At 38.2% G+C, this 23,040-nt stretch overlaps 1 protein-coding gene and 1 long non-coding RNA gene across 7 annotated transcripts; one reads left to right on the top strand and one right to left on the bottom strand.

Annotated features, from left to right (window-relative positions):
- Positions 1-17,099, bottom strand: vilya. 5 transcript variants are annotated; one of them, XM_045752750.2, is made up of 9 exons: positions 16,571-16,644; positions 14,385-14,531; positions 12,906-12,970; positions 8,949-9,080; positions 7,969-8,078; positions 7,508-7,637; positions 4,033-4,303; positions 2,220-2,277; positions 1-1,955 (listed from the first exon to the last, which is right to left on the bottom strand). In XM_045752750.2, exons 2-9 carry the CDS (start codon positions 14,494-14,496, stop codon positions 1,691-1,693), a joined length of 1,143 nt encoding a protein of 380 aa, XP_045608706.1. In that variant the 5' UTR covers positions 14,497-14,531; positions 16,571-16,644; the 3' UTR covers positions 1-1,690. The 5 variants fall into 5 exon arrangements, with proteins under 5 accessions (XP_045608706.1, XP_069158609.1, XP_045608705.1 ...); XM_069302508.1 differs by lacking the exon at positions 16,571-16,644 and adding an exon at positions 17,015-17,099 and having other exon boundaries at positions 2-1,955; positions 4,033-4,321; XM_045752749.2 differs by having other exon boundaries at positions 2-1,955; positions 4,033-4,321.
- A 1,081-nt stretch (positions 17,100-18,180) lies between these two features.
- On the top strand, positions 18,181-23,033 carry LOC138351022 (uncharacterized). Of its 2 annotated transcripts, XR_011222324.1 has the most exons (3): positions 19,419-19,756; positions 21,772-21,992; positions 22,591-23,033. It is a non-coding gene; the product is annotated as an uncharacterized lncRNA (long non-coding RNA). The 2 variants fall into 2 exon arrangements; XR_011222323.1 differs by lacking the exon at positions 22,591-23,033 and having other exon boundaries at positions 18,181-19,756; positions 21,772-22,208.
- The last annotated feature ends 7 nt before the right edge of the window (positions 23,034-23,040 follow it).

The raw sequence follows: 23,040 nt of genomic DNA, 5'->3' as shown, positions 1-23,040 counted from the left end.
GAAATAAAAGTATATTTTGAATTTACAATTGAATTATGTGTGAAAATATGTGACTAATATTAGTATGTGAAAATTACAAGGTTTACCATAGAAGGGCAGATGTCTTCAGTTTGTATACTAATAATCACTGTAATTTAAGAAGAGATGCAGCAATCCCATTGCCTATCACCATCATGTACAAACATACCTGTATTCCTTTCACAAAGGAATGGGAAGATTGGACTGGATACCAGTCTTCCTAAACTTCTTCCACATAGACTGCTGTGTAGAATATGAGAGAACATACGGGGCAAAAGAGTTTTTAAAGGGGAATGTCTGATGTCCTGAGTTTCTGTGAAACAAAAATAAGAGGAAGTGAGAATGAAGAAATGAATGTGTTAGGGATTATAAGAACAGGAGTAAAAGTGAATGAGAGGAATGGCGAGGGATAATGAAGAGTGGAATGAGGTAGTGAAAGACTTGTGGCACAGTTAAAGACATTGTGTTTCATATTTAGTGTTAGTGCATATGTTTTGTGTCATAAGTGAGAATAAAAAATACAATTTTTGGGGTAGTTTAGGGAATGAGAGCGGTACACAGTGATCCGTGATCCGACCTGGAATTCATAGATTTATTGGTATAGGAAATTTGAATAAGTACTGAAAGATAAGCTGCATCAGGAATATAACGCCTGTGCAGGTGAGAAGTGGGAGAATGACGATGATGAAGCTTAAAAACAGGTCCTTCTGTAGGTGCATAATTAAAAAAAAAAAGAACAAACATGACAGTTTTTTTTTTTAAGGAGTTTTATAGACTTTGCAAAATTATGGAAGTGCAATCAATATACAATGCAAATTACATGATATTTATTTTTAGTAATTTTGCATTACAGAAAAGAATAAATTCATGCAAACTTAAACAATACTTTTTTTTTATCTACTATATAATTAATTTTAAGAAAAGTAAGTAATTATCAAAGAAGGAACCATGATTAAGAAAAGTAAAATAACTAAAAAAAATGCTGAATAAAAACATTTATTTACTAAATTCACCTACTTAAGAGAAGTCCTCCATCAAGCACCTCATGATTATCATACATCTGAATACCTGTATATCGTCTATTATCATCCATTGCAATAATCTAAGAAATTTATATGATCAATGTAGGTAATGGAAGCATAAATAATGTAAGAGTATAAAAGATGGAGCCTCAGAGAACAGTCATGTGTGCAAGAATACACAGACTGACAGAGGAGGCACGATGCACGGCAGTACACTTGGCAAAGATGATTTAGTTTTGGAAAGAATAACAGTGTAAGTTATAGGGATGATAGAGAAGAGGTAAGCATGTGAGGGAAGGTGGTGGTTATTATGATGGGCAATATTATTAAATAAATAGTTCAATAGTCTTGATGAACAGATTGGATAGATATGTGGGTAAGAAGAAGATTTACACAGGACTCCTCTAATACGGGCCAACAAGTTTGCTGCTGTGCTCCTTAATTTTTGTTCTTACTTTATCTCCTTAGGGGTAGAATAGAGGGTATCACAACTATACACAAAATATCTTACTTTCATTAGTTTTCAAATGGTTCACACACATCCTTTTTTTCCATTGTTATGCCTTATGAATTAAGCATAAGTTATTAAAAAAACTAAGTTTTCAATTGTCTCCTAGACCAAGTAAATTTCCTAATGCAATTCAATTAGCCTACATAGTATATTTTCCATAGGAAGAGCATCCCTGTATTTGGTTGGTAAAAAGATTTGGCGAGGCTGCAGTTGTATTTACAGAATGAACTGTGAATGGTTGAGATTGTAAATATGTAGGCCGAATTTGGTCTGTTTGATTGCCTTGCTGATTAGGAAAGTGTGAGAAATTGTGTGTGACCTGAAGTGGCTTTAAACCCGGACTTATTGCCTGAAGCTGATTCGGTGGTAATAAAGATAGTTTGTTCAGTGAACCCGAGACACTTCTGTGGGAAAAGAATATACAATATATTATTTACTATTAAAAATAAAGGAAGCCATCAAAATTATTTTTAAGAAAGCTGTTTCATGAAAAGTAAGTTCTTGGTTGTTCAAGAAAATTAATTAGATCTCTCACTTAATTATTATTAAAGATTATTCTGTGTTATCAAAATAAAATAATCTGGAAAATGATGGAATACAAAAAGACAACACTCATTTCTTAATTTAGAGTTAAGTACAACATTGTGAAAGCAATAATTGTGCAGTACCTTGTCGGTGAATATGTCCTGGTAGGTGAGGGACTTTGACTCCTGAAGTAGCCAATACCTTAAAATTTATAAGCCTCATTTTAATACACAAATTCATCAATAATTTGGTGTTTATATTCTTATTGCAAGATTTAAGTAGCTCATATCTATTACATTACTGTATTTACATATTGTATGATGTTTTTATACATTTTTTTGCCAATTACATTGTCTTTATAGGTATTTCCTAAGTTAGCACTTTAACAACATGCTTCTGGTGTGTCTACAGTAGCCCCCTTTTATACGATTATGGCGAGACTTGGATAATTTGATTAGGGAGGTTCTTATCATTTAACTACCATACCTACACTTTAATAGCTTAGGGATCACTGTCCCTAAAACAAAGTTTAATTAGGTATGGTTAATGGAATGAGGTGGTGGTCTACAAACATTTCTTAACACTTAAAAATGTGGCTGCATAAACCACTCTATTGTGCAAACCTTGATATCATGGGGTAAAGAGTCTGTGCCACCCTACATATGACATTTGTTAGTACCAGTACTGTATATCATGACTCAAAACTCCTGCACAGTAAGTTGGATAGCAGATAGAAGCCTGAGGCCTCCACTGAGCATCAGCCATCTTGAAACAAATTCCCAGCATACTCCACGAGTAAGGGTAGGCTCATTTCCAAGCTAGCAACCATGGCTGACACGTACATCTTGAGCTCCCAGTCCACTAATGGGTTACATGGTTTAAAAATCACTCTCTAAGGATTAAATACAAGCCTATAATAATACAAGTATTATTTTGATAGGACCCTTATAGTGATGTTGATGACCCAAGACCTGATAATGACCTAACACAACGTCGGATACGAGCGATACGGACATTGATGACGATGATAGAGGCAGTGTGTACAGTACGGGCATCTCGTTAACACCACTACTATTATCACCATCACCTGCACCATCTGCCATTCCTGAATGCTGTGATAATGTGGAGATGACTCTCTTTCTGGGTGCAGATACAAGTAGTGTAGATGAAGCCAATGTGAGCGGCTTTCGTGGTGGCATTAATAGACAAAACTTTGCTGTCTCAGCACCACGTCCAGCCAAGCATCAGCATGTCTCCAGCCATGAAGACAATGATGATGGTGTCACCTCCACTTCAACTTTTTGTAGTCCGCCCAATACACAATGTAGAAGAGCTTCAACTCCTGGCCAACGAAGTTTTAGCATTAGAAACCAGAGCTATGGTGGTGGCACCGTCACAAGCAGCATGGGGTCACGATCATCATGTGGGATGATTGTGACAATTTTGTACCAGAAATAGCAACATTTGAAAATACCAATTTTCCCATATACTGTACTGGTGACAACATGAGTGAAAGTAGTTATTTTATGGCTTATTTTGATGAGCCATTCGTGCAGCATCTTGTTGTTGAAATGAACGATACGCAGTACAACTCATTGCAACTGGTGTAGTACCACCTTGTGCTACATGTTATCTTCTTATTTTGCCATAGTAAATCATTTTTATTCAAGAGAATTGGTACATAAGAATGTATATACCAATATACAGTATGAGAATATATACTTTTGATTTTTAAGTTGAAAGTAACCTAAGAAATATTCAAAATGATTTGATTCAATATGGCTGTTTATGTTATTTAGCATACAGCATAGAGCACAATGGATTAAATACCTCAAATTTACTTCAATCATTGCCCTAGCAAACTAAACAAACTAAATATGAAATAAATTCCTTAGTAAATAAATAACAAGCAATTCTTTTGTCAGCGATATGAGTGGACAAATATTAAATGCGTACCATGTCTGTTAGGTGTGGAAATATGTAATCCATTATTTGAGTGTAGGACTTGCTGATTCTGGTGGCCAATTACGTGGTACGGTTGAGGAGGCGAAGAATGCTGACTGACTGGTGTTCTGGGAGTTTGGACTGTCCCATATGGTATTGCATGTGCTGAGGTAGTTGCAGGTACATTTGTAGGACTACGGTTATGAACACCCAAAACAGATCCGTGGTTTGTTTTAACAAGGGTAAGACGTCCAGGGCTAATTCTCGTTCCTCCAGGAGACACCTGAGGACCATTTATTTGCTATAATGGAAAATAGAATGTGTTTTATTTTTCAGATTATTGGATTAAACAAAGCAATGGAGAAGTAAAATTTTAGAGCATAGTAGGTAACAAAAACGAATACATGTTAGAGATTTGGTACATGCTACATTTGTATTTTTTTGTGCACCCTGTTCTGTGTTAAACGGGTGTTGATCCTTAGTATTATATGTGGTTCTAAGATTAGGTTTTCTGGGAAAACCCCATGGCTCCCCATAGCTGAGATTGCTAGTCACATCAGTTGCATGAGTTTAATTAGCTTACCAGGTGAGGGAGCCAAGAGCTGGCCCCCTATCACGAGATGCAGGGAGCAAATGACATTCCCCCATTTCACTGAGAAAGCATCCAAAAACTCGGCTAACCTTTACAGACCAATTACTTCTGGGTACACAAGACTCAAACCCCACTAAGCTGCCAAATTATTTCCAAACCAATACAAAATAAACGAAAACACAAAACTAGCTGAAACCCATTAGTACCGAGTGCCACCACCATGTGGCCTAGAGCATCTTGGGTCATTTTCCCCGGCCTGTGGAGAAGCTGGTTGTTTCTGCCTTCATTTTTGGGGGTTAAGAATGCAAGGTCAGCTTTCTTACCCACTGCTGCATCAAGTCACTGCACTGTGGTTGGACATGGGTGCAGCCGAGCCAACCTTATCCCTTTGTTGGGTGTCAAGTATGTTCCTGGTTGCCAAGAGGAGACTGAACAGCTTCATTCCCTGTTACCCTCCACATGACCACTTTTTTTGCAAGTTCAGCTGGTTCTTCAACCAAGGACATGGATGGTATCCCTTGCTCTCCAAAATGTATACTGGCACATTCTAGGTTTCTGGGATTGGTTAGGTTTTGTGGTGGGAAGGATGTTGTGCTTACTGCTTTCAGGTTCAGCCCTTCAACTTTAACCAGGTCAACACACGTCGTGGTGGCTCAACTTTGTCTCTTAAGGGTTTAGAGATTTGGTCTACCTTGACGACTGGCTAGTCTGGGCTCCCAACTAGCCTGGGCTCCCATGTGTTGGCTGGCCATGGATCTGGTTCTTACCCAGCTTCGGGTTCCTGGTGAACTGGAATAAGTTCCAGGTTTTTTTTTTTTTTTTTTTTTTTTTAGATATATAAAAGAGTTCTTACATTCTTGTACAGCCACTAATCCTATTCTTAATCCTATGGTCCCTGGAACACGACCCACTACGAAGAATCGTTTTTACTGTTGAGTTAAACAGAGGCTACAGTTAAGGATTTGCACCCAGTAAATCCTCCCCGGTCAGGATACGAACCCAGGACAAAGCGCTCGCGGAACGCCAGGCGAGTGTCTTACCACTACACCACGGAGACTTGTTTCTGTCCCAGGTTCAAACATGGTTGGGTCTAGTCTGAGATTCTCAGCTGGCATCACTTTCCCTTCCTCCTTCAGTTTTGCTCCACTTATAGCTCTGTTGTTGTCTGGTGTTGGAACAGCCCGGGGATGGCTTGACAGTTGTTGAGTGGCTGTGGAAAACAAATTTGGCTTAGGGCTTTGTTCCGACCATTTCACAGCTGCCACAGTCATCGGGTTTGGGGCCTCAGCTGCCCCTCGTGGGTTTCCTCTTTGAGCTTTTTAGGATTTGGTTTCATGGCGCCTTCCAGCTCTGTTGCTCCATGTCATTATGGACATCATCGGCTTTGGGTTGGGGTTTGTGACCAGCGTTCACCAGGATTCCCAGGGTTGGTGGATGGGTCCTGTGCTTCGGGCACACAGTATGGTGCACAAGTTAGCAGCTGTGTGACAAGTGTTACAAATCATTCAACTCCCTCCAGGCACCACAACCCGGCTCCACTCTAATTGCTCTCACGGTGGCTTATTGCCTGAACTATGGGGGGGGGAGTATCTCTTTGATCTTTTCCCCTGTAGTGTTGGATGCTGCAGGTAGCTTGTCTTCTAGATTCTCTAGATTCTCAGGCATGGAACCGGAGCCTTCTATACCATGTTCTGCTTTGTTCCCCGATTGCGGGGCTTTCACGGTTGATTCTTTTTGGTTAGACTGGTCGAAGTTGGGATGCATTTACTTCTTTTCCATGATTCAGTCCTGCACTTGTATTGCAGTCCTGCACTGCACGGAATTTCATGCCTAACATTGTTCCCTCTTATTGTGCAGGTTTCTGGGGAAGTGCCATGGTGGCTTCCCCAGAAACTCGGCATTGAATATAATATAACATCCTTTTTCTGGCAGAGCCCCAGTGGTTCCATCTCCCTTCCTTCCTCCCTCCCTCCCTCCCATGTTCGTCTGTTCACTGTAGTGTTTATTTGCTCCTGAACTAATCTGATAGCTGATGCTGGACTTTGCTGCCACCAGGTGGCCCATTTTGTACTGAAGAGTTCTAGCTAGTTTTGTGTCTTTATTTTGTAATGTTTTGGGAGTTGTTAGTAGCTTTTGAGTCGTCTGAATCCAGTAGTTGTCTGTAAATCTTTGCTGACTTTCTGAATGCTTTCCTTGTGAAATGGCAGAATGTCATTTGTTCCCTGCACCTTGTGGTAGGGGGTTCTGGTCCCCAGTAAGCCAAATGATCTCATGCAACTTATTTGACTGGTAGAGTGGAGCAATCTCAGCGAGATAGCTATGGGGGACTCACCAGGGCTCTACCAGAAAGAGGCATTTCATTACACTGAACACTGAGCTTTTTAGGTAAAGAATAGTTACACATGATAAAATGGAAGGAGAAATAAATAAAGTTAAGATTAAAGTTGCATAAGGACAATCAACTTGATAATGGTCCAGGACGAACCGAAACGTCGTCGTCTCTTCAATTTCTAGTGTGTGGTTTGGTCAACATTTTTCAGCCACCTTATAGTGAGTTTTCATCTGCATAAGGGTATGAGAGATGTGCAAGGTTCTTGATCTCAAACTAATGTGACAATTATACATTTAGGGATTAATGATAGGAATGACTATGTACTTCCAGGTTTAATAGAACTGACTATAAATTTCACCTTCATGAAAGTATATGTATTGTGTTAGTAGGAACTTAATACAGGTATTTAGCTATTTGCTGTAGAGGTATCTACAGCCATAAATCTTAAAATTGTCATTTCACAATTTAGCTACACTGGACCTTACCATTATACCATTACTGTAGAGAATAAATAGATCTCTGATGATTTTAGATTTTATATAGGTTATTTCTGTTTTGCTTACTTGTGGAGAATGTTTGTTGGAGGTGGCTGGCCTCGGGTAAGATTCAAGAAAAGATGAATGATGACCCAGAGAACTGGGCCTCCCAGCACCACCTGCAGTGGACACCATATTGCGAAGCTTCTGGTTTTCACTGGAAAACAAAACAAAATAGCAATGCTATAAAGTTTTTCTGAGATGCTTTGAGGTAAAACACATTTAAGTATAGAAGATATCATCACTACCCCATTTTTTACTTTCATGTGCTGGAAAACATTTGCACAGGAGAAAGAGAATACTTTACTGGATAATAAGATTAAAGATGTATTAGATATCTTCCATGCTATATACTGCTGTAGCGAGTACTGCTGGAGATGGACACCTCAAATGGAAGAACAATCAAACAACTCATTTTATTTCCTCTTAACAAGAGCTACTTCAGTAAATTACATAAATGAATATTAACTATTTGTTAGAATACTTACGCCTCTAACTCTTGGATGCGAGTCTTGGCTGCAGTGTACTTTTTCTCTAGCTCTTGCATGTGACTGAGAGTTGATGAATTCTGTTTTTCTAGTGATTTGTACTTCTGCAGCTGTAAAAATATTTCTGTTCAGAATAAAGTTAAAAATAATCAGGCATCGAGTCAATGTGAAAAATCCTTAGAGTTTGATGCCAATGAGCCTTAAGGGAAACTCAATGAATGTCCCATTGAACTGGTTCATGATGAGTAAACAGAAGTTCATCCATGAGGTTCTATCACCAGACCAACCTATTATTTTGTCACATTCTCTGAACCTTTTATCCAACATTTTATTTCATATAATGAAATAACACGCACTTCCTTCCCCAGAATGTTAGTCATCTGCATCTACCATATGATCTTCATGCTAGTACACCCGTCTTGCTGAATGATCCTTGGGCATGATCATACTACCTTAGTGCACTGTACTTCACGCAGTTCACTACTTCACATTTTATTCCCTCACCCCGTTTATTCATACAACATCTCTTATGTACTTCCTCATTACCATACTCATTCCACATACACAAACTACAGTAATTTAAAAAATAATTGCATTTCCCACTCTTTGTACCCTTGTGCGCATTGCCCCTTTCCATAACTAAATTTGACTTGTATAGTATATGTCAAGGCAGAGAGTAGTATATTATCTGCCAGTCCCTAACTCCCATACTAACATCCCTCACACCTCACAGATATTGAAAACCTTCAATGCTCCACAATAAATCCAGTCATAACCTTTTCCTAAAAATATTAAGTCAGCCAACCAACTTTCTCTTCATTGAAAGAAACTTTTCAGCAACCAATTCTCCCAGAAAAAAATAGTCAGTAAAACAACTAAATATTTTCACAGATTGCTTCTCAATGTGATTTATAAATATAGTTACACTCCCATTTAATTTTTTAATCAATCTTTGATCCCATTATACTATGTTAACTTACAACTCTCCTGTGGAATGAAACAAGACGAACACGATGATCTTTCTGGAAGTCCAGTAGCCGGTTCATCTGTGTGTAATGCCTCTTAAACAGTACTGCTGGCTCCAAAAAGAACATTTCTGCATCTGGCTTCATCTGTACAATATTAAATTTATTATACACTATTTTTCTAAATTATATGCATGTTATTATTTGTCATTCATCTACATCCAAAATTGTTCCTCCAAACATACTTAAATACAAAGAGACTACTAAGTATGGTATTGTTTTGTTAAAACTGTTGACCACCTGGCTGTTACCCCCCAACCTGACATTAGAAGTCACCAGCCACATTGTCAACTGATGGAACCTGAGGAAATATGTTACCCTCATTCCTGCTCAGTAGAGTTGCAAGGGGAAGTAATGGAAGTGACCAAGTATGATGAGCTCAGAAATAAACTTGTCATCTACATGCCTTGCTTTATTTGTAAATTTAAACCACTCGCCCACTCCATTAGGCAAGAATACCCATGGCTAACATGACCCATTGGCAGAACACACAATGGAGTTCTAATTTGAGCCACGGAGTGGAATTGGGGACTTGATACTGCATGATGGAAGCAGTTGCAGACCCTAACTGCAAAAAGAGCTGGGTTTAGTTCAGAAACCTAGGTCTTGTTCCTCAAATCCATTGATGCAAGAGTTAAGAAAGGCTCGAAGGAATAAGGAATTGCAACAATTCCTTATGAGCCATTCTGAGATTCTCTGCAGAATGGATTCTGCATGGAATGGAATTCTCAATGGATGTTTTCTTGTGATTGGATTATCATTAATACTGCATCCACTGATCAACCCATTATTCTAAATTGATGTAGTGTACCCTGGGATGGATGGCTCCAAGATCCTCATGTTTACATATGACCTGTGGCTTACCTTGATGGGGTTTCTTGATCATACCTTGATGATCTTCTGGGAGTTCTACTCCCCGAGCAAGACTTGGGGCCAGGCTCGAGTGTTGACATCATGAGGGTAAGGGGTCAACTTAATTGAAAGGTGATATCAAATGTAGTAATTAAACATATAAAAGACATCATATTCATGTTTAAAATTTAAAAATAACAATAAAAGAACTTACAACTGATTTATATTTCAAGTTCAATATACTGTACAGTTACCAGGTGCAGTATAAGTAAATATTGTAATGCAATAGTTGTGAGTTCTACATACAGTATAAATAAAAGCAAAATCATGACAAAAGAGGAGGCACAGTATCACAAGTACAGCTATTATATGCAAGGATACATTATGTAATTTATTAGGGTGGCAATTATATACTGTAATTAGATCAGATGTAAAAACAGATTAGGTATATGTATTAGGTATATATATATATATATATAAATCTGGGTATATATAAAGTGCAGTCATAGATTATATACAGTGTATACACTACGGTGTGTGTGTGTGTGTGTATATACATATATACATGTATGCATACATGCGAACAAGCCTGAATGGTCCCCAGGACTATACATACATATATATATATATATATGTTATATATATATATATAGAGGGGTACCACCTCTGGTTCACAATTATAGGGACCCACAGCCTCAAAGAAGGGAACACAGAGCATTCAGAGAAAAACTTGCCATTTAACTCTGAATACATATGAGTGTTCGCTTCTCCTACCACCCCTTTTTTATGGTGTACACTTTATTATGCAAGGTTATACAGTTACATATCTGATTTTATAAAAAAAAATGAACATTGAGAGGACACAAGAAAAAGTTCGCTTCCTAGAGGCTGTAGATTTCTTTGAACTCCTCCGACGCCGAGCAGGAACCGAGGACGCAGGGGCATTCCCTCTCTTGATCGCGACACTCAGGTGCTGGGAGAGAAAACTTGCTGCTCTAGGGTCTCTTGTAGTGTCAATGAGCTTGGAACCAAGATCCTTAAGAAACCTTCTTGCACTCTCTCCCCATTGGCCTAGGGACTCAGACCCTATTGGAACGAAGTTGTACCGTTGATCTAATTCCCTGCACTTGGCTGACTTCTATCTTTCTCTGTGTGTTGCAGCGGCTCCTGCTTGGCCGGCAGAGAGGTTGATGTATGTGGTTGCCAGGGTGGATACGCAAGTATAATTCCATGCCAACTGTCTGCCACCCTTCCAAGGGCGCAGTGTGATTCCTTCCGGTAGGCCGGCAAAGCTCACAGTCACGGTTCAATAGGTTGTGGGGCTCTCTCTCTCCGCTGGACACTGGGCAGAAGCAAGGCTTCTTGTAATGATGTCACTGACTTTGTCATGTCTAGTGTGCCAACCACCAGATTTTCCACAATGCAGGCCATGCAATCCATATTCGTCAGCATCTGCCTCACCGCAAATACACTTATGAACAGTGTGGATAGGGGCAGCAAGGCAGAGAGTGACTGAAATACGGAGCTCCTGTGGATCAAGACGTGTGCCTGTTGCAGACAGGGACAAAAGGAAGACCCCTGCATGGGGAGCCTGCACAGCTGTGAGGCGTGCATGATCACTGGGGGTTGTTGCTGCCTCCAGCAAAGCTGTGGGTTCTTTGTTTACAATGGGGCTGTCCCAGCTGGATTGTTTCTTGACTTTCGGCATGGTTGGTCTGAGTGTCTGATCTGCCATGGCACCCCATTTCGTGTTGCATTCTGTGTAGTGGGGGTCCTGTATTCCCGTTACATCACTCCGGGTGTCAGGTAGAATTTCCTTAACCAGGTCATCTGATGCTGAGGAGGAAGACAGGAAGGCTGGAACAGCAATTTGGATGGCGGGGCGGACACCCAAGCCACCGAGCCTGACAGGAAGAGTGGCTTGTTTCCACTGGCATTCGTTGAGGGAGAGGTTAACAACTTTTTCTAGCATGGTCTTAAGTAAGAGGTTTTACTGAAGCTTTTGGTAGCTCTTCAAGCTTTTGGCTGTCATAAGATGGGGTGCACCTCAGAAAGTAGGTTAGCCTCGGAAGGGATAGGTATTTAGTGAGGAGATATAAAGCATCGTGGGCATCGGTCACCTACTCTGTCTTCCATCCTCCTGAGGTCTGTGATTTTCTTATCAAGGATCTCCTCAATGGCGTTAGACCCGAAGTGGGCTCCAAGGAGGGTGCTGTTCTCGGCCCTAATGACATGGGCTCCAGGCAAGGCAGACCTTATTTTTTTTTTTTTTTTTTTGAGATATATACAAGAGTTGTTACATTCTTGTACAGCCACTAGTACGCGTAGCGTTTCGGGCAGGTCCCTGGAATGCGATCCCCTGCCGCGAAGAATCGTTTTTTCATCCAAGTACACATTTTACTGTTGCGTTAAACAGAGGCTACAGTTAAGGAATTGCGCCCAGTAAATCCTCCCCGGCCAGGATACGAACCCATGACATAGCGCTCGCGGAACGCCAGGCGAGTGTCTTACCACTACACCACGGAGACTGTAGGTACCACAGTAGGTAGGTACCACAGGTACCTTGAGGTGCCTCGAGGTACCATTAGGGGCCCCGTAGCCTGGTGGATAGCGCGCAGGACTCGTAATTCTGTGGCGCGGGTTCGATTCCCGCACGAGGCAGAAACAATGGGCAAAGTTTCTTTCACCCTGAATGCCCTTGTTACCTAGCAGTAAATAGGTACCTGGGAGTTAGTCAGCTGTCACGGGCTGCTTCCTGGGGGTGGAGGCCTGGTCGAGGACCGGGCCGCGGGGACACTAAAAAGCCCCGAAATCATCTCAAGATAACCTCAAGAAGGTACGCTTGAGGTACCACAGTAGGTAGGTACAGAAGGGTACTTCTCTGGCTAATTATAACGACATTATTCTAGCTGTCACTGGTTACAAATATATATATTATACAGTATTATATATATATTACAAATATATATATAATACTGTATATATAATATATATTATATAAAGGTACTGTACTGTATTAAAGTTTGTTGAAAAGTATTATTGCAATTTAGTATATCCTACCTTAGATGATAACTGGATTAACTGGCATTGTGAAGAACACGCTGCACACTTGTCACGCGACTCGCCTGAAACATATATTATAGTCAGTCTTGATGTATAGCACATTTTTGTGTTCAAAATGTTTATAAAAACTCTTGAGGGCAAAAAAAATTATCTTTAATAAAGTGTGTTATTAACTTGGTTATTATTAAACACATGCACACTCATTACAAGTGGTCAGACAGGTAAATATCTTTCCTCGCGTTTAAAACAACATTCATATGCTATTCGTACAGCCCAGCACTCCAATGCATTGCATTTACATTCCAGTTTATGCAATCATTCAATCGACTTCAGAGGGGCAAAATGTATTGTTAAAAGTAAGGGTTTCGTTGGACGAAATGTGATCGAGTCTGCTCTGATCAAACATTGTAACAACAGCCGTAATGTGAGCCCTGGTATGTACAAGTTGGATACCCATATAAGCCTCAATATAGCACATCAATACAATATAGCATCCATTTAACCTGTATGGCACTTTTATATATCTTCTGGTTCTGCATATTAATAGGCACTGTATGGGCCAATAGGCCTTCTGCAGTTACCTTCCTCTTTATATTTCCTTTTCTTGGTGGTCAGGTGATCTGCCCTGGCAGGTATAAAATTGTCTGATCAACAATGGTTCATCTTCATTTTACTTTGCTCTGATGAAGGTGAATTAGCCAAAAACGCGTTAAGCATTTTCTATTTTTCAAATGTGATTTTTCTGCAGACTTGGATCAGTGTTTTTGTGATCATTGTTGTATATATGATAACTGGCAATATCACAGCAAATTATACTATGAAAGGTTTGAAATAGCTATCTGACTACAAAACTAGGCATGTACAATGGAAGACACCATTCTGGAAAGGTTTCAGCATAAGATGGTACCTTTTGAGCTTGAGGTACCACAGTAGGTAGGTACAGAAGGGTACTTCTCTGGCTAATTATAACGACATTAACAATGGTTCAAATACAATTCACCTAAAACCATGGAAGGTACCCCTGGTTCCTGCACATTTTAAGAAAACAATAGAATATGGAAGTAGTGAAAAAGTATTATTAACTTTAAAGGCATTATAAATTTTTTCCTTGACAAAAATGTAACCGAGCTGAGATAAAGAACAAACGAAAAGAGAACTGTATCATCATAAGCTGAACACTAAATTTAACAATGCAAATACAGGACGGTATTATAAAAATAAAAAATACATTTATACTTTCAACCCAAAAAATAATTTTTCATCAATCCTAAACTTGTCTTATCGAGTCAAAAGTGTTGCATCAAATTTTCAGCAAATCACTTTTGATTTTACAATGTAAAATGTATATATCATGTAACCTGAGTCCACTACAGGCTCACCATAGCCTGTGCTACTTGGAACATTTGTTCCAAGTAGCTGAATCTAAAACAAACATGTGACCCCTTGCCTCATATCAAACATACTGTATTTTAATACCTTGTCTAAGGCACAGATCACAGAAGATGTGCCCACAACTTGTAAGAACAAAGGTTCGTTCTTTTTCATCTCCCGGTTGTCGACAGCACGAGTTGCAATTAATCCAATCCATTTTATGTTCATTAATCTCTTGATAATAAAATAATTCTGAAAGTAAAGTAAACATTTTTAGTGTTAAATACAGTGTTGAGGAAAAGTATAAATTTTAGCTTTATATAATTTCTGGCTTGGTGCCTTCTCTTGAAAATTACTTACTTCATATATCGTACTGTACTGTAATTTATCATATTCATAAAAACTTGTAGATCTTAGTCTTTATTAAATAGACATTCATGCCATTCTTTCATCTATGCCAAAAAAAATTTAAGAATGAGGAAACAATGCATCAAATAACAAAATATTGCCATTAAAAGAAAATTAGCTTTGGAATGTTTGTGAAGCTCCTTTCTCAGCACATTATTCTGCCACTCCCAAAGATATTAACCTATGCACATTATAGAAGGTATGAGAACTACAATCAGGCAAAATGCCAAATGGGCATCATCTCCACAGACTACTGCACCACTGCTGGATCACATAAGGGTATTGAGTCACTGGAGACTCAATTTAGTCAGGATAACTGGTACAAAAATATCTTCACAAACACAAAATCCTCCAACATTCTCAGTATCACTCATAGCCACCACATATAGTGATGAGTTAGGCTTCACTATGTTGATCAGACAAGGTTTGATTACTATTTCTTGGAATTAGTCTTGATGTGAGCACTTCACGGTGGATGGATGGATGTTGTATTGTTGGAATCAGGTGATAACATATGTTGTTGCCATGGTTAGAAGTAAGAGTATTTTCAATTACTTTTATAGTTTTGATGTAGCTTAATTTTTGTTGGTTTGGAGATATTTAGCCAATGTTTTGACTACTTGTTGTTTTATATAATAATAAATTTTGTTAGGGAGAGGCAGCAACCCCACAAAAAACTTACAAACTCCCAAGTATCTTTTTACTGCTAGATGAACCGAGGCATCCGGTGATAGAAAACATTCATAACCAATTCTGTAGTGGGAGGTCTCCTAATACTGTACTTAATGTGTTCAATGTTTACTTGCCAAAAACGCTGTGTGTACTGTACGTACTTTAGGTATTGCACGTACTTGCCCTATCTGTAAATCCATCATTGTTTGCAACTCGTCTATGTATGTACTTTTACCTGAATAAACATTTGATTTGATTTTGATTTGATTTAAGCTCACTTTGAGAGTGATTAATTAAAGTTTGTTATGGCAGTGTGATGTCTCAATTAGCAGAGGACATAATATTTGTATCTGAAACATAGCAGTAAATGCAATTTTCCTCTCTTGTTTATGTAGCAGTGCTGCTAGTTTCATGTGTGCCGGCCATAGACTAATCTTATATATATTTTTCATTTTTGTGGTTGGTGTGTTCACAAGGATCCCAAGACTGTTTTTTCGTTTCATAGTTTGTTAAGCACGTTTTCCAGTTTACTCAGAAGTCGCACAATTTCTGGGTACCTTTGTGTGTCACACTATGAGGAATTGACTTGTGTGTGATGTGTTGTTTTTGATAATTCAACAACTTTATTGTGGAGTATTTCAGTGTGGTAGTACCCCTGGTATGGGCATATAGTATACTGGAGGGTGTTGCTGCAGCTGTAGGCAGGGGGTAAACTAGCTCTTTGCATATTTTGTAGGGTTATGTAATATAACATTGCTTGCATTTTTGTAGTCACTGCAGAATGTGCATTGCCCAACTAGTAATTTGGTTATTACTGTTTGAACTTTGTACTACATACAATTCTTCACCTTGATGGTATGTGCAGTTTGCATGAAAGTATTAGCCTCCCGATGGCTGAATATTTAATTCTACTGTGAATACTGACAATAGGTTTAGTAGTAGTTAGTAGTAGTTATTTTTGTAGTTAAATGGTGATCTGAAGCTCACAAGGCGCTGGTAACAGCCGGTTCATTATTGTGGTTTTAAGGTAAATTTAGATAAATTATCTAAATCATTTGTTAGTTCTTGTATAAGATGTGACCGAACCTTTTCATAACTATTCAGTGAAGATAGAAAATAATATAAAGAGTTGTCAACACATTTAAACCAACATAATAAAATTAGAGGGTAAAATTAGTAATAATGAGGACGATAAGGAGGAGGGAGAGTACGAGTGAGAGGCGGAGCTGATCATCCCGGGGGTGTTTGAACTGTTGTTGTAGTCGCTTCTTCTCACAAGTTGTACAAGTTACAGAAAACTGTTTAATGGGATAACTATGTTAAAAGATTAAATCGCAGCTCGTACCTTAATTTAATCGTAATAAAATAAATCATAGCTATTTCCTGAATTACAGTAATTATTTATTTCTTATTATTATTTATTTATTTCACAGAGTGGAGGCCTGGTCGAGGACCGGGCCGCGGGGACACTAAAAAGCCCCGAAATCATCTCAAGATATAACCCTGAAAATGGTACACCGCAGGGATCGTTTGGGTCAAAGGATCTCCCGCTGTAGGGGCTGTTCTCGGTGGATGGTTGGGTGTCCAGGCTGGGGAGAATAGGAGATAAAAGTCTTTGCATCAGTGTGGGAGAATGTATGAGGCTGTAGGACTACTTTAAAAGGAGGAGCACCGCTGGGGACGACCCACGACGGGAGACATCCCCCGTCACGTCACGCAGGGTGCAGCTGTTCCGAACCTTAATGGAATCTGACCCATATATCAATCAGGTCAACCCATGTGTTGCGTTTCCAAAAGGGTCGCCCATGTTAGAATCGGTGAACGCCCTAGTAATATTGTTGAAAACATCTTAATAACTTATTAAACCAAAGGTCTTTTTATGTCAGAAGAACGGCAGAAACTGGATCTATATATGAAAACTCTTTCAGGACAAAATTTAAAGTAAAACTAAAGATATTTGTAGTTGTATAAAAGTTGCATTTTTCATCGGTCGTAGAGCCGGAAATCCGCAATATTCATCTCAGAACAATGCTTATTTCACGCAGAATCGTTAATAAACGTAAGATTTTTATACGTCTCAAGAAAGATAGAAACATAATCTTCATTTTAAATGCCTTACCATGGGCATATTTGTATTTAAAGCGAAGATACGTGTATTTTTCTAATCGGCGAGCTCCGATCCCGCACAGATCGAGCAACGGAGTAACTCTCAGAACAATGCTTATTTCACGTAAATTCGTTAATAAACGCAAATGTTTTTATATGTGTTGAGAAAGATAGAAATATAAGCATCATTTTAAATACTTTACCATAGATATATATAAAGTTCTAATGAAGATACATGTGTTTTAATAATCGCCGAGCTCCGACCCCGCACAGACTGATCGACAGAGCAACTCTCTCTCAGAACAATGCTTATTTCACGTAAATTCATTAATAAACACATATGTTTTATATGTCTCAAGAAAGATAGAAATATAAGCTTCATTTTAAATACTTTAACATAGACATATATAAAGCTCAAGTGAAGATACATACGTTTTTATAGTGGCATTCAGTAGCTTGTCGGTCATGGAATGCAGAAGCCTACGCACTTGCCAATATAGTGTGTAATTAACAAAGATACGCTTATAAAGCCTAAAATATTATATGCCTTCAGAAAGACAGAGATATGCTCGTTATTGTGAGTGCACCAAAGGAAATATATCTTGTTGGAGGACAAAGATATATTAATTCTAAAATAAGTTTCGACTCTCGCTCGGGTGAGAGATAGCGCGACTCTCGCCCCATCTATTGGAGATTCTGTTCACCTAATGACCCAAAGCTACTCAAAGCCTCCTAGCATTACTTAAATAATGAAGAAATATGGTATATTTATTCACTATAATGTTGGTGCTTAATGCAGAACACGAGAAAACATATATTTACTATAAAATAATATACTTCCATTATGAAATAAGTAAATATGTGGCCTCATAGAAAGTCAACGGTCCAGGTGTCAATGTTGTGGAGCGACTTATCCAAGATATATTGTTGTCTGGAAAGTGTTTGTTGGCATATCAACCTTCTGTACACAGTGATCCAGTCGTCGCACTTCTCTCCTTAAATGATCGCAAATTTAGTTTATTATATTAACAAGTAGAATACGTATTTCTAATAATATCTAACATAACTAGCCAGAAAATATTTAAGACTTATTGAAAAATACATGTCTGGAAGTTAAATCGACTTCATAGAACAATAGTGTTGGTCTATACTAATCGTTATTCGTTAGAATGCGTTCGCTACTTCAAACATTTACTGTACTGATGTAAAATCTCCCATGTCTCTTCGCACATGGAACACCGAACCTTACACACTCTGATATATTGTTTAATTAATAGAGATTCACTAATAAAGCTTATAATTGTATATGTTATCAAAAAGGCATAGATAAAGTCGTTCTTACGTTTTAGTCACAGAGATTAGATATTAGTAAAGTTCATTTTATTCAGGAAAGTACATAAATAGTCGATTTACAAACATAATATTGGATTTATAGATAGAGCTAGTACATACAATACCTAAAGCCACTAGTACGCATAGCGTTTCGGGCATATTATTGAGAGAGGAAAGATATTTAAATTTAAACAATTTTTTTTTTACCGACGCTCTCCCTATTGATGAGAACTACAACCTAATGAAGATAAATGTTAATTTTATGTAGATACTGTAATAAACGAAAGTTTTTAATGTCATCAGAGAAGCAGAAATATAAGCAAATTTTAAATCCCTTGTCATAAATATAACTGAAGTGAAAGCAAAGATATATGCATTTTGATAGTTACAAAGACAGCTCTTTAACACGGGTGGAACACGAACAAGGGGAACTTAGTACCCAAATGAGCCACAGAGATATTAGAAAGAATTTTTTCAGTGTCAGAGTAGTTAACAAATGGAATGTATTAAGCAGTGATGTGGTGGAGGCTGACTCCATACACAATTTCAAATGTAGATGTGATAGAGCCCAATAGGCTCAGGAACCTGTACACCTGTTGATTGACGGTTGAGAGTCGGGATCAAAGAACCAAAGCTCAACCCCTGCAAGCACAAATTAGGTGAATACAGCTGAGGGGCGGGACCAAACAGCTGAAGCTCAATTCCCTACGCATAACTAGGCGAGTCCATAGGAATTACCGTTTGTCCTGGCGCCATCTATGTTTTGACAGCAGTACTACTAATGTTCCCACGTTATGTGATGATCGCTAAACGGGTGTTACGGTCAGTTGCTCTTCTATATATGTTTATGGACAACGTAGGTGATTTGAAGTTAATTTGCGGCCAGAGTGAAATAGTATCCACGCGGTGAGTGATGGAGGAGGATATATACTGCTGTGTACTCGACCAGCGGGTGAGAGGTAAGTTATATCGAACAATTATGGGGAATAGATGGGTTATTTTAAGCGTAGAATGTCAGGTAACCGGTAACTACATAGATGGGGCAGTGTTTTTTTAAGTCTTTATTTACTAAAGTGGAACATTACATTATGCCTTTAGCTGAACAAGTCTACTGGTGGGGGAAGTAGACAGGTTTTATGAAAGTATTTTACCTAAATATTTGTATTTGGTTAACTAGTTCAGCCGTTACCAGGGAGGGTGTTCCTTTAAAGGGGGCATATCAATGTAAAATTAAGTGGTTCAATTTGCTTATAATTTTTTTTATGAAATGGTTATAGAAAGGGCTGCAGCTGGGCCAAGTTTCATCACACCCTAAACAGAAAAGGAGAAAAAAAATAAACAATGAATTATGCAACGAATTTTCAAATCGTTTCAGGGAACACGTGTCAACTAAAATCATTTCTATAACACTCAGATATTAAATTAAGCACATAATAAAGGATTCTAGTGATCAGTTTTATCAATAAAGTGTTTAGTGCAATAATATAATTTTTCAAAGTTACCCTTCTAAAAAAATATGCAATATATGATATTTATAAATTTTTATGAAATCAACAAATAGACTTTGGACTAAAATGTCTACTAGATTCTGTAGAAGCACAAACGCTACATATAAGGTGTAATTTGCATGTAAATTGATTGATTAAATGAAAGCTCTGAAGTAATTTGAAGATTTAAATTACTTTCCAGATTAAAATAAAGATCCAAGTTCGGCCACCTGTAGCTGAGCTTGACTTCGACAGATTTCGTTCATAATTGGCACCCTTGCAGATAGGCATCCATTGAGCAAGGTGTGAAAGTTTCATGCAAATCCCTTGATAACAAACGAGAAAACAATATTGGCCAAAAAAAAAGGAAAAAAAAATTAAATATAAATATATTGCACATATTACAATTATTACAAGAGTTTGTGCTTCTACAGCATATAGTAGACATTTTAGTTGACACATGTGTTCCCTGAAATTATTTGAGAATGTTGAACATTCGTTGCATAATACGTTGTGTATTTTTTTTCTCCTTTTCTGTTTAGGGTGTGATGGTGAAACTTAGACCAATTGCAGCCCTTTCTATAACCATTTCATAAAAAAATTTATAAGCAAATTGAACAACTTTTTTAATTTATAACGATTTAGAATGATATGCCCCCTTAATCTAATCTAAAAATTCTAGCCGGACAAAGTGATTAAATAAAGAAATTGAATAGAACGAAGTGGTTTGCCAGGGTGCTTAACATTTAGTTTAGTTCACTTACTATGCAGCCCATGCTTAAAGAATGCAAGTTTATCATATTGAATTTACCGTAGTTTTACTGCATTTAATATACCGTTTTTACCCTATTTAATTATGTCGGGTAAAGGCCGGTCGTGGAAAGTTACTAATATAGCAAGTTTTAAAGGAAAAGTTTGAGTTAACTTTAACGCTTTAGTTAGTGACCAATTAGCTTAGTCTATTGTGAGGAAAGTTGCTAGAATCTAACATTGCAAGTGCCATTTCTCTACTCTTTTTTGAGAAACATAACTAGATACATGAATCGCATAGTTTTATTACTAAATGTTCATGGATTAGGTTGCATAGCTGAGGAAATGGTGATAAGGTTTGTGATTTTGTGTACCTTGACTTCAGCAGAGATTTTGATAGTGGTGCAAAATTGATAGGGGCTCGGATCATTGGGAATGCTGACTGAAGTTGATTAGGTCATGGCTATACCAAAGGAAATTAGTATAAATGGGGTTAAGTTGGGAGAAGTGTTGCAAGTAGTGCCTAAAAGCTCTCCTTGGACCTCGGTTATTCGCAAGATTATGGTTTAGACTGCAATAGTTGCAGAATTGGCAAATAAAAAATACCGATGCCCTATATAGTTTTGAAATGGTTAAGACTACCAGATGCAGTTTAATGCTGACAAATGTAAGGTTTGGGGGCTAGGTAAAGATGAGATAAATGTTGTAGATTGTTAAGAGTATTAAATTTTTTGCAGGTGGTAAATTCTCCCCAAGCTGGCACTGCTCTCCAGCCTGGGATGTTGATTGGTTAGTCTTCAACTGCCTCCCAACATGGTAGTGAGGTCCTGAGCTGACATGCAGTGAGGAATGTGGAAAGCTTCCTGAATTGGCACATGGTATGCCTCCCTTTCAAACCAGCAGCTGGCACAAATGTTCCAGCTAACATCAGAATAGTGGATGAAGCCCACACTAAAATGTAAGTGGTACAGTAAATGGACACCCCCCCCCCTCCCTTTTGACACTGAACAGTTGGGAGGAAGGGGGGGGGGCAGATACAGCAGAAGTGTGCACTTCTGCTGTATCTGCCAGTTTGCTAGAAATTGAAATTGGCATACTTGCTCAGCAACTACTTGCCCTCTTGTACCATGTTACTCAACCATAACATAACCACCACACCACTCTTTCTTCTAAAATAACATCCCATATGATAAAAACTTCTGCTTTTAAACAGAATCAGGTGAGTTGTAAAGGTTAATCTGAATAGATTTGCATAAAAGTAAAAAATATAGTAATAACTTAAACAATATAGCATTGGCTAAAGATAAATGTAAATTGCCATTGAAGTGCAGTTGTGGATAGTGTCTCAAATGACATTTACTGAAACTTGGCAAATTGATGCCATATATATTTATATTGCTAAATTAGATCTTTACTACTGCTACTAGAATATGTAGGAAAGGTAAATTCCTTAAGAAATTTTTTCCATATGAATTTGTAAAGTACTGAATGCTAATTTGAAAAGTAAAGCAAGATTGGCTTTAAATCTGAAATAAATTTGTTGAAATATTTTTCAGTTGAGTGATTATGATGCATGGACTGGCTTGGAGTGAGGCTCCTTTACTCTGCAAAAGGAAATCTACAAAAGTGGGTGAGTTTGAATTTGATGTTTTAGCTATATCAATGACCTAATCTTAATTCTCTTATCTAGTCCATTTATAGGTGTGTAACCATGTCCTACTGTTACAACCCACAGGGGATGATGCAGTTTGTACTGATCCTACCCCATTTCATAAAAGGGGACCAGGCAGTCCTGCAGATTTCCCTGGCTTTTTCAGAGCTTTGCTCTACTACCCATCTAATAGATGGACTAGATTTGCATAGGTTTAGGGACCCTTAACAATGGTTACATTGTTAATTTGCACAGGGCTTGTTTGCTGAATGGGTGGATGCATCTAAAACTTTAGTGCCTGACATGCATTGTACAGTGCTTTCAGTAAAGCATATGTACAATGTGTTGATGGCAC

The sequence above is a fragment of the Procambarus clarkii genome, chromosome 48 (assembly GCF_040958095.1).
Source record: "Procambarus clarkii isolate CNS0578487 chromosome 48, FALCON_Pclarkii_2.0, whole genome shotgun sequence".
Taxonomy (NCBI): Eukaryota; Metazoa; Arthropoda; class Malacostraca; order Decapoda; family Cambaridae; genus Procambarus; species Procambarus clarkii.
Note: the sequence above shows the minus strand (reverse complement) of the source record. Positions and strands in the feature narration are given on the sequence as shown.